The sequence below is a fragment of the Sander lucioperca genome, chromosome 14, assembly GCF_008315115.2.
Source record: "Sander lucioperca isolate FBNREF2018 chromosome 14, SLUC_FBN_1.2, whole genome shotgun sequence".
Classification (NCBI taxonomy): domain Eukaryota; kingdom Metazoa; phylum Chordata; class Actinopteri; order Perciformes; family Percidae; genus Sander; species Sander lucioperca.
The window spans coordinates 1,957,972-1,970,624 of NC_050186.1; the positions used below are offsets into that span (position 1 = coordinate 1,957,972).

The 12,653-nt window shown below is 40.1% G+C and overlaps 1 protein-coding gene across 1 annotated transcript in view; it reads left to right on the plus strand.

Annotated features, from left to right (window-relative positions):
* Positions 1–8,907, plus strand: part of lamc3 (laminin, gamma 3) — a 96,967-nt gene extending 88,060 nt beyond the window's left edge. The window contains exons 19-28 of the mRNA XM_031317743.2: positions 91–335; positions 1,520–1,596; positions 1,937–2,071; positions 4,212–4,431; positions 4,920–5,066; positions 5,456–5,558; positions 6,496–6,698; positions 7,265–7,405; positions 7,530–7,629; positions 8,180–8,907. Coding sequence (XP_031173603.1) covers positions 91–335; positions 1,520–1,596; positions 1,937–2,071; positions 4,212–4,431; positions 4,920–5,066; positions 5,456–5,558; positions 6,496–6,698; positions 7,265–7,405; positions 7,530–7,629; positions 8,180–8,442 — 1,634 coding nt within the window. The 3' untranslated portion in view covers positions 8,443–8,907. The remainder of the gene's footprint in view (positions 1–90; positions 336–1,519; positions 1,597–1,936; positions 2,072–4,211; positions 4,432–4,919; positions 5,067–5,455; positions 5,559–6,495; positions 6,699–7,264; positions 7,406–7,529; positions 7,630–8,179) is intronic.
* The last annotated feature ends 3,746 nt before the right edge of the window (positions 8,908–12,653 follow it).

Below are 12,653 nucleotides of genomic sequence, written 5' to 3' on the forward strand. Positions count from 1 at the left end.
ACAAAGAGTTGGAAGAATAATATTCTTGACGAAATAATCTGTGAAGGGCTTAATGTGGTTTTATTTGCTTTGTGCTCTTTGTTCTTTCAGAAGCACGGGAGGCCTTCATAAAACAATTTTCCTTGCTGGAAGCTTCCACAGGCACACTCTTAGCCCAGCTGCATGGCATTACATCTACTTTGAACTGCAGCATCAGCATGACGGGGGAAGAGGGGAAGGATAGGAGGAAGGATGAAGGGAGCAGGGGTGTGTGTCAAACCTTCACAGAGACTATGTTCATGGTCAGAGCGTCTCAGAAAAAGCTAAAGCAGGCAACACTGGACCTGGACAACATGGTAGGCGAATCAAACATATTGTATCTTCAACATTGTTCTATTGGTCCACATAGTAAGTATATATTCCAGGTATTTCACTGTGTAAAATGCTCCGGGTAGCTATAATGCAAGTGTTCACCCAGTTCACAGGCATGCTGATATTGCATGTAACACGATTGATTTTTTTTGTCCTTATTATGAGATGCTGCTGTTTACTCATGGTGGAGCTCCTCTGTATAGATCCACAAAGATCCCCCAAAGCAAAACAATATTCTCACCCACCACTCACACCTCCACCACCCTCCTCCCTCTGCCTGGCAAATTCCTGCCTTCAAAGGAAAATCCAAAGAACGTTTGATGGATGCTAAAATTAACAACTTTTACCGTCTAACCACGATGCTTTGCAGGAATGTATTTTGGACACTGCTGCCATGTTATTTAGGTTCTGGGAGATGGGAGAGGGCTTGTTTTGCCAATATATAACGCTCTATTTCTTATTGTGTGTCTGTGTGTGCACAGCGACACTGTACCTCCGTAGCCCTTATCACTTGGGTAAGCCTGAAGCAGCAGCAATTTAATTCCATATTAATAAGCAGAGCAGCCACCCAAAATGAAGGAAAAATGCAAGAGTGTCAATTGTGGATTCAGTTTTCTCATTTTTATTTGCATCTTCTCAAATTAAATGTCTCTCGGGGAAGGATTCTGCATTTGACTGTATACACATTACATTTATCAGGACAAAACTTCAGGGGATTTATATTGAGGGAGGTTTCCCCATATGCCCCCGCTATGAACCTTTTTGAATACTTATACTTAAGTGTAGAGGTTCATTAGATAGGTTTAATTATTTGCTGAATTATAGCAATCCCCAGACCACCATTGTGAGGCTTACCCATGACTGCAGTCCAAAAAAGCAATCAAATTCTAGCAAAAACTCATCTCATTAACCTCTGCACTTATATGTTAAAATATATATTTGAAAATATGTGCCCACATTTTAATAACAGCTTTCACACAGATCCAAAATTCTTTGAGCAAATATCGCTGGGTCTAAAGACGATCCACTCAGCTCTAGTGTAATTATCAGATGGAGACAATCACAGGATTTAATTAAACATGTCAAAACAGTCAGAAGTCTCTTCAAGGATGGACCCTATACTTTTTTCATCTCTCAGATCTGCTTTCCCTGTCAAACTCTTTCATAGATCATTCCTTTTGAGGTGGTGTCAGGACCCAACAAATGGAACATGATGGTCAATGACTCACAGGTCCTAATGAAAAGGTATGTCAGGTCAATTGACCACTTATTAGAAAAGGCCACTTATTAGAAAAGGCCACTGTAGTAATCTGTGGAACTATAGCTGTCTTTTCGCTTCCTTCTTTTAGCATTCCTGACACTGTGGTTAGGCCATTGTGAATCGATGCCCTCGGCTACTCCGAGTATGCGGCATTATTATGTGGTAGTTACAGAAATCTGGACTGCCGAGCCAGTGAGGGGGAAGTGCTGAAATCCATTTCATCTCTCCTCAGGCAGTTGTAATGGTCTGTTATTCTATGTTACTCACTAAATTCCTTTTTCTCCTCCTCACACTTTGTCTTCCTTTTTTTGTCATCCCTTGTAGTCACAGAAAAACGGCAGACCACATTGAGGCCATAGCCAACAGGGCGGTAAGCGCCTCGGAGCAGACCTTGGGTTTCCTGATGGATCTACTGCAGGACAACTCCACAGAGGAGTACATCATGAACCTAACGGAGCAGTGAGCACGACGACGAATCCAAACACACCCAGACAAGCACAAGCAGAGAGAATGTCTCCCATTCACATAAATCATCCTGTATTGCATAATCCCAACAAACTGCATGACTCCCTGGATTATTGTGCTTTTGCACTATATTTCCAACAAAGTGCACCTATCCCAGTATTATTTTACATTTATTATTACAGCTCAAGGTCCTCTTCTTCCCAGCGGCCTTTCAAAGCACATTGGAGTTTAAGAGTAAGACATTTAGCCACAGGGGGACAGCTTCTCTCCACTGTAAGCATATTGCTTTCTTGGATTTTCCCGATGCTGGCTGCATCTCCCAGCGTGTGATTGTTCTGAGGATTATCCTGAATGCTAGACAGAGTGATGCAATAAGCCCTCGGGTGGCCATGATGAGAGTAAGAGGCGAGGAACTCAAAATTGATTACCCCCTCCTAAAAGTAGTCAGCAGGGTTCAGGAGAGTTCTGTTAATCTTTGAGGCACTGCTGTGTGTGTGTGTGTGTGTGTGTGTGTGTGTGTGTGTGTGTGTGTGTGTGTGTGTGTGTGTGTGTGTGTGTGTGTGTGTGTGTGTGTGTGTGTGTGTTGGTGTCACTTTACAGGATGTGAATTGAGCACTTACTGCACAGATTGGCAGCATACAATTGCTTTTACGCAAGCAGTTCAGATGCATTTTGTAGGCAGGACAGCTATCAATCTATGAGATAAATGACAAAAGTATTCAACCAGACACTAACACTAAGCCTGTATCACAAGGCTTCAGATAACGACACTATCTTTAACAGTAGTTACAATTTTTTTTCAATCTCAACAGTTTTTATTAGCAGCAGAAGTAGACATTAGCCAAAGTAACTTAGCATTTTTATTCAAGTACTGTTCTTAAAGGTGACATATTATGCTTTTCTGTGTTTTCTGTCATATCTACAATGTTATAATACAAATAATTTGTATAATACAAATACAAATCCCTGTGAGCTAAAACGTTCAGATTTCAAACTGTTCTGAACGCTCCGGTTTCAACAGTTTTTTCTACTCTTAGCTAAGTCTTACTAAGCCGAACTTCTGTGATTGGTCATCTGCTCCACTTAAGCCACTGCGGTGTTAACATTGTTGCATGTAACTACATGCTAACGGCAGTAAACAATGTCATCTGGGCTGCCAATTCTGATAGAATTCTAAAGAGGTAAAAATATTCTAAAAGAAACGCCAAAAAAATGATTTATCTCACCACCCTCCAAATTTAATTAAGTGGGGCTGGACCCCTAGGCAGAGAACATCTGGATTAAATTACCTAACTGTATATAAAATAGTTAAAACTAGCTCTACCTTGACCAGCTACACCAATAAAATATTACTTATGCATAGATGCATTAGTCTTAACAATCTGTCAATATAGTATAAAATAATATATTAGTCACAGGTGCCATTTGTCTGCAGAACGAGCACTTTTACTTTTGATACTTAAAGTACATTTGTCTTCTTTTACTTGTAATGGAGTATTTTAACATTGTTGTATTGATACTTTTACTTTGACCGACTTTTGCCATATGGGTTGTTTTGAAAGAACTTTCAAATAACCTCAGCATCCCAGTGTTCTACCAAACATGTTAAATCATTGCAAAAATGAATTTTCTTTTAACTACTGCTGTGCTTGTTGCTAAACAGGAGATTTGAAAAAAAAGCTGAAGTGACACATTGAATGTTTTTGTATCTGCTTTGTTGAGGCAAAACAGATTGGATGTCATTACAGCTGTGTAGGTGATAAAAACAGCACTTTAACATCTACTGCACTGAGCCTAACACCTTTTAATGAATTCATCATGCTTTCTTTGCACAATGTAGCCTTATCTTTTGAATCCTCTTTACTCAGTTATATCAAGCTGAATTTTCTTGTTCCCAGATTTATATTGATTTGTATATGGCACAACATGATGCTTTTAACATTTCTTGAAACAAATTATGTGAAATATATGTGAGGCTCTAATAAGTCTGCAGCGGAGTATGTCTTTTCATCGTCTTAACAATAATAAATCAAATGAACAGAAGACATCCTGGTATGTAATAGTGGCTATTACAGTATATTATAGTTAACTACATTTTTTTCTCTGCTGTCTTTTTCTACTTCTTTTATCTCAGAATAACACAAATGCAACAGCAGAAGGAGAACCTGACAGTGCAGGTGAATGAAACTGTAGCCAAACAGCTGGCCCTGAAGGGGGAAGCTGCTGGTTTAAAGCTTGTCCTGGGTAATATCACATCATCCTTACATCAGCTGGCTCTGACAGATGCCAGCCCATCACCAGAGCCTGACCAAACACAGCTCAACCAAACACATCCAACCAACCATACAACAAAGGTCAGTTTGGACAGCACCTGCAGGGTACAAATGGATTTTGAAGCTGTTACATGTTACATTATAGACCCAGGAGTGAATAGTTTAGTCTAATTAGAGCCGATTTGATAGCTGCACATATTGTATAAGAAACCATTCTGGGACATTTAACAAGGCTCATATAAAGATACAAGTATTTCTCATATTTTGATGAGTGGGCAGTTAACTCCACATCATTTTTCTTCTTGATTTAACATTTGGCAAGCAGAGGGGGACAGGAGAGAGGATTCTGGCAAGATGTGCTGCTCATGGGGGTACATGTTGTTCCAGAGGAGGGTTATTAACCACTGCAGCATCTCTGAGCGTAAAATGACACAGAAATAGGCTAATGTGCCCTGTGTAAATAGCTGATTAAAGGCAGAATGTTTTTTTTTCGTGAAAGTTATGACGGAAGCGAAATGGGATTGTTTTAATGACAGCATTTAAGTTGTGTATTTCTGCTTCCTGTTCAGTTGGGCGAGGACCTGCTAAAACAGACAGAAGAGCTGGACCGGCAAATCCAGACCCAAGACAATCTCATCAGTAAGATCAGAGAGGAAATGGAGCCTCTAAAACTGACTGCCAATAAGAAACTGGAGATGGTGGATGACATCAGTGAGGTAACTACATTTTACTGTCTAGATACTTTGAATGTTTATAGCTTAATGTAAAGGCTAGCATTTCAATTTGTGCAATACTTGCAATACAAAACTGATCACATTCTCATCCGCCTGAGCAGTACTTGCAAACTACTGTAAGATGCTGAACATGGTAATCATTAAACCTGCTGAACATTAGAATTGCGAGCAATAACATTGTGAGCATATTAGCACTCGGATGTAATCATTTAGTTCAGAGCACCGCTGTATGGCATCACAGAGCTGCTAGAATGGATGTAGACTACTTTAATGCTGTCCTCCCACCAGTTTGCCTTGATATCTGTTGTTGCAAGCTTTGAATACACTTGGCTCCAGCGAGGTCATGTTTCCTCTTACATGTCTTTTTCAAGCTGCATGCTCACGTTCAAGGGGCAAAGGTCATGGCTCTGTCGTCCGTGGTGACAGGGAAAGAGGTGGAATCTGACACCATCGCCCTGCACAGGGAACTAGAATGTGAGTCTCTTTCTATCTATCTAACTTCTCTTTTTCACTCCCCTCACTCTGTCTCACTGTCTTGCATTGTTGTTTTTGTTGAACGTCCAAATTGAAATGTCATGTGCAGAGACTCAAAACAAACATAAGAGCTACAGATTGAAGTATTACTATAATAAATATGTCATCACCATTGTAACGTTTTGACTTAATTGCAAAATGTATTGAATGCGGCAGGGGCTTATGTGGAAAATGGAATCAAGTGGAATGTTTTGAGAATTTCGTTCTACGGCGCCAACTTCAGGAATGAAATGTTGGCTGTTTATGATACGTGAAGAGAATCTTAAGTGATTTTGTCTTCTCAGACTTTCATTGAAAGTAGCACAGAATAAAGGATGAATAATTATATGATGATAAAAAATTCAGCCAGTAGACAATTATCTATTTGAGTAAAGGTTTTTATAATTCAATACAACCAGGAATCTGACTTAAAGGCCCTGAAAACCTATTTTCTTACGATGAATGATGGATGCACATTAGATTAGATTCAACTGTATTGTTATTGCACAGAGTATAGTTCAGTTTAGCATCTAACCAGAAGTGCAAAAAGTAGTCAAGTGCAGATTAATGTCCAGAGTATATACAGAATAAAATATAGAATAAATGGAAAGTGGGAACAAAAACAGGGTATGAACATGAGAACTTTTTGGTTTTCTGATGTTCTCTGAGCTCTTCTAACTGGTTTGAAGTGGGCGGGGCTCCGTTTTAAATATGTGATGTCATATAAATCAGTGCACCAATCAGGAATTAGCAACATTTCACCCGTTGAATGTCTTTTTTCCCTAACTTTAAATTTGATTGTTGCGTATTTATGCATGACTATTTAATTTAATAGAAAAATACCTGGCATTTAAAACCAAGTTCTCTGCTGCCTGCCTTCTTCCCAACCTCCATTCAGACATGGTGAGGGAGTGGCCCCGTCAGCAGGCCCAGACCAAGGCTGCAATGAAGAAGGAAAGACCCTTGGAGGAAAAGGTTCTCGCTGATGTCAGGAAAAGGGTCTCACAGATTGGGAAGATGCTAAAACCAGCTCTGGAAAACTCCAGCCTCTCCAGCAACACCACGAAGGAGGCAGAACAAACAGCGCATGCTGTGGCAAAGGTATGTGTGCTGATGTTAGCGTTTAGCTCAAAGCACCACTATGGCTAAAAACAGCCTCATGGCATGGCTGTAGTCTGTAAATAATCAAAATATCTTCTGTAGTAGTCTTAAGGCTGCACAGTTAATCGCAATTTTATCGAAATCGCAATATGGACTAATGCAATATCCAAATCGCAGGGTGTGGGGGGGGGGGATATTGCAAGGGGGGATGCAATATTTGTTAAAGGCATAATAACATGTGTCAAACACTTTTGAATTAAGTATTGTGGTGGTCCAGCCTACAAATTGTATCCTACAGACTAAAGAAAAAAATCTTTATTTTGTACAGATCCTGAAAAAAAAATCACATTATAATAATTAAAAAGAAATGTATTTTAATATTTTTCTAGGAAAATAAGAATGATTCAAAAATTAAATTCCCTCTAATATCGTGGATCATATAGCAATCGTAATATCAGTCAAAATAATCGCAATTAGATATTTTCCTCACATCGTGCAGCCCTAAGTAGTCTAGTTATCTTTTGTCTTTCCTCAGCTCCATTTCTTTCTCCTTTTTTTGTTTGCAGGAATCCAAAGCCATTCTGACCCAAGCCAAGCATACCAGGACTGCATCTGCTCACCTTAGCTCCCATATAGACTCTGCTTTACAACAGCTGGCTGAGCAGGAGATGCAAACTGACGCAGCCAACTCCCAGATCACTTCCGAGGTACCTAACACAGACATATACACCTTTGAACAGCACAATCTATGCATATTGATCTGTGCTTCCTGTTTGCAGCTTGAAAGAAACTACTACTACTACTTTCTAAAGTATGTCTTCTCATTTCCAGCCTACGGTGTCCCTGACCAGTGTTAAGGAAGACATGGCAGCAGCCAAACTTCAATTAAAGGCCTATTCTGTTACACTAACTGAGCTAATCAGCAAGATTGGTAAGTCACTCTCTTATAGATAATTTACGGTGTGGCTCCTTTTTAGTCTTCCATATCTATAAAACTCATAAATCCTCATTATACCTTAAATGTCAGACTAAAGAGCTCTGTGCTTTTTACTGCCTCGTTTAACATGGACATATTTCCCAGATTTTTATCCCCATGGTAAAGTAAGAATAATTGCTGTTCATGGGGCCCAGCAGCATTTTCTTTGTGGGTAAATTTAAGTGTGTTAAAAATAGTTCAGCTGTGTATTTCTGACCTAGGATTATCTGACCTATTCATTCAAACTAATTTCCTGTATAATGTGTTGTACAATTTGTAGAATGAACTAGAAAGGCAGGGATCTTGCAGTTTGTGGGGAATATGTTAACATGCTTGAGAGAATAATGACCAAATCACTGTAGTTAGGTCATCATGGCTGATCCACCACGTGAATCACTGATGCCAGACTGCCACATACAAACCACGTTCTACAAAACTTCTGACGCCTCTGTCTGTGGTTTTTTCCCTTCCTCCCTCTGTCCTCCCTCTTGCATGTCCGGACCAGATGGGAACATGCCGCTGGAGCGCTTTGACCGGATCTTAGACGAGACAGCGCGCCGCCTTAGCATGCTCCGCGGGAGCGTTGAGAGCCCGACGCTGGGCACGAAGATCCAGAAGCTGCATTCGGCCGCTAAGGAACAGCACAGCCGGATGTCCCTCATTGAACAGGACTTACAGGAGATCATAGAGGAGAGAGACAGTCTCAGGGACATTGCTTTAAACCTGCCTCAGTCCTGCCCCCAGGCCACAGGAGCAGGTAAGGTCTAGATACTCTTCATGACAGGGATTTGATAAAACAGCTGAACATCAGAAAAATCTGGGAGGATTTTGTTAATGAAAGGGGCTGTGGTAATTTTTTTTTCTGCTCAGTTATATCCTTACATATTCTTGCCTACTCCCACCTTTTGCCCCAGGGTACACTTTATTTTACCATCTCGATACACTGTCTCACACACATTCCAACCAAAAGCCACATAGCTCTCCACTGTCTCCCATGATTTATACCTAACCTTCCTTTCAGTTTTTTTTTTTTTTTGCTTCATTTTTTTTTCTCCCACTCTCTTTTTTTTTTACCAATAAGATCAGAACGTAAGGCCTTCACATAGAAACCATTACACAACAAAGTATACTTGAAAGGGCCATGTTCATACAGGGATGCGCAATGGAGCTGCTCACAGCTGATAAAAAGCTTACATTTGTAGGTGATGGTTCAAGGAATTCTCACAAAACAAAGTATCCTTCGAGAACATTTTTGCTGTCTGTGAATTTTTCAAAACTGAATTTGGCAGTACAACAATTACATTCATCTCTTGTCACCCTTTGCACATGAAAGAGCATGTAGTTGACTGAAAGTTTTGGGAATAGTAAAGGAAGGAATCGTTTGACATTTGTGAAAACACACATATTTGCTTTTTTTCCACGAGTTAAACAAGAATCAAATCGATCAACTTTTATCTGTTACATGAAAATCGTACAAAGTACAATTCCAATGAAATGTAATCCCATCAGCTCCTTCAACTTGTGCATGATTTATCATGAAGCAGAACGTGTGTGTGTGTGTGTGTGTGTGTGTGTGTGTGTGTGTGTGTGTGTGTGTGTGTGTGTGTGTGTGTGTGTGTGTGTGTGTGGGTGGGTGGGTGGGGGGGTCCTAGTGGCCTGAGTCTCTCGGTGCTGGCCTGGTGTGTCCCGTACCTTCTTCCTGACCTCAACAGGGAGAAAAGGCTGGTTCCTGTTTTTTTTTTTTTTAAACATGTTTTTTGGTTCATTTGTTAAAAAACACAAGTTGGGTTACTGATTCCCTGGCCTCTCACCGTAACAACAGCACTTTTTGGTTAGTGTTATACTTCGGTAAAGAAGAAGAATACTACTATAATGCTACACAATTTAATTTTTTCACTCTGTTATTATACAGTTTATACAGGCCCGAAACAAACAGTAGCTATGCATTAATGGAGAGATGACAGGGCGAGGGTGCTGCCCATGGACAGACTGCCTGAGCAGTTGGTGGTTTGGTGCCTTGCTCAATGGCACCTCAGCAGTGCACATGGGGTGAACTGGCACCTCTCCATCAACCAGTACACACTCCAAACTTGGTCCATACATGGGCTTGAATGAGCGACCCTGTTTCAGTATTTCAAGTATTACCTTTAAACAAACAAGATATAACGTGTTAATTAGTGCGCTTTGCCGGTTTCCAGTCTTTATGCTACGCTAAGCTAATCTCCAGCTGACTAGCTTCATAGTTAACAACAGATATGACAGTCTTATTGATCTTCTCATCTAAAGCTTGACAAGAGAGCGAAATAAATGCATTTTCCAAAATGTCAAATTATTCCTGTGTAGTTAAAACATTGTGAAAGTCATTATTCTCTTTGTATGTGCTGTTTGTCGTCAAACTAACTCCAAAAGCACAACTATAATTACTTTAAACACAACAATATGCTGTGCCCGATATTGGTTCACACACTGATTGTAGAGGTGTAGAGATTGTACTGTAACTCGAATAAACTATTTTATAACATTTGTAGTCAGCGTTTGTGATTTTATTTTTCTTTGACACATCTAATGCTAATGCACTATATGTTGTACTGTACTAGGTGAAAGAAACCGAGCAATGTCTCGGTTTAAATTCTACCAAGAAAATCAAGGGGAGAACATTCATGGAAATCCATCATGTGGATAAATGCAGCTCTATATTTCATTTTATTAAAAGTAGTCATTTTCAGTCAGTTTAGCAGCTAAGTAGAAATGAGTGTCATTATGAAAATGAAATCCAAATTAATGACTGTTGAGAGTTAATATGGAGATAGAGAATGGCACAAGGTCCTTAAAGTCATTACTTTATTACAATATTCATGCTTTATACTGTAGGGAATACTGCAACATTCTTTCCGATGGGGTCCACGCCAGAAAAGCACAGACAATACGAGTGTATCAGTTCATATATTTTTTGTTAATGTTGTGTCCACAGGCACTGGTCCAACAGAAGTGGCCTCCCAAACAGTTCACATACAGAAGAAGTCAGGGACACCTCGTTACAATGTTTTCTGCATGTAGTAACGTGCACCAACAGTTTTATGTTGGCCAACGATGGCATTCACTCAGGATGGGGGTCATTTCACGCTTCTTTCCTTCACTCCACGTTCCTCTTTATAACTTTTTTGAGTTAGTCAGTATTGTCCGCAACAATATCATTACGTGATTGTGCCCCTAGATATTGTAAATGTGTAGGAAAAGTAATAAAAAACAAAAACATTTATAGCCTTTTAGTATCACCATTACAGCTGTATTGATGTGGTTTAGGGGAAATGTTTCAGCAAATTTCTTTCAGCTTGAATTAGTAGTTAGACCAGTGGTTGGGACCAGCGCCCCCCTATCCATTATCCAGGTCCCTTACCGCCACCCCCCCTTATCAAATAAGATGTAGGCTAATTGCCCTGAATATTAATGATTAGGTCCTATTATTGTTATAATTATTATTGTTGTTACTATTGTTATCAAAAGATAAATGTTGTTTACGTTTAATATAGACTATAAACTTCACGACAAGACCGATTCATAACGCTGCAGTACGGAGTTTATATAAGATGATACTCTGACGTCTGGTTCCCATGAAGGCAGCACGGAGCTGCACCACACGAAGCCTAAAGAAACACTAAAGAGAAGAAGAGTTACGATCCACCGTCTCGTCCAGTCACAGTGGCGTAAACTGGCAGGTTTTAATGTTGCAGACCACTGCTTTTTGCAAGTAGTTTAAAGTGTAAACTCGTATTGTTGTGAAACTTTGGTGTAAACTTGCCTTAAAACAAATGCCCCCCAAAGACACCTCAACGCCCCCCTTTCCACAATATTGCTTCCAGCGCCATCCCGTCATCCTCTGAAAGCCCCCTGGGGGGCTGTACCGCCCCCGCTGAGAAACACTGAGTTAGACAATAAACTATTGTACTGGAAAATAAAGAGGGGTTTGTCTCCCAAGCAAAATGTATTCACACCACACATTACATATATGTTACTTGGTGTTCCCAATAAAGGAGTTAAAAAGTCAAATCAACCACAGAACTCTAATGAAAATGTGTCGCAGAGAATCACACAGATTGAGAGTTTGCTGCTATGAACTGAAAGTTCAAGAAGAGAAATGAAAGCATGAAAGGAACTTCAGTATGATGTCACCTTTTTCGACAGTTAGAGAAAGGTTTCTCCCACCCTGTATTGTGTGACTTCGCGCGTTGCTACCTGCTAATTTCAAACCTCATTTTTCTCTTAATAAACTCAGCTCCATCATTCTACTGGAATCACAAGCAATTGTATTCTAGTGCCAGTGCTGAAGATGGGAAACTAATTAGCATGACACGCTAACAGTAAGAATCTAGGTTTTTAAAGACAAGTCAATAAAAAATTATCTATCTGGAAAAAAATATTTTAATGACGCTAAAGGCATGAATGTGCAACCCAAACCAGTTGTGTACCTTTACATAAACATGAGGGCTCCTTTTAATTTTTATTGGGGATATCTTATGTGCTGTCAATGTAATGCTAACATGTGGTTGACCTTGTTTAAAGGTCCCATGGCATGAAAATGTCATGTCGTGTTTATGAGGTTTTTTAACATTAATGTGAGTTCCCCCAGCCTGCCTATGGTCCCCCAGTGGCTAGAAATGGCGATAGATGTAAATCGAGCCCTGGGTATCCTGCTCTGCCTTTGAGAAAATGAAAGGTCAGATGGGCCGATCTGGAATCTCCTCCTTATGACTTTAGCAAGGTTACCTCCCCTTTCCCTGCTTTGCCCGCCCACAGAATTTGGCCCGCCCATGAGAAAGAGAGAGATGTCATGGCTTGAAAACCAAGGGGGTAAGCTTCTCCTCATAAAGCGTAGACGCTATGGCGCCATTTTGATGCCAACAAGCACTCACCCCCCGTTAGCATTCCATTGACTACCATTCATTTTGATGTCACTTTGACAGCAAATAACATCACATCTG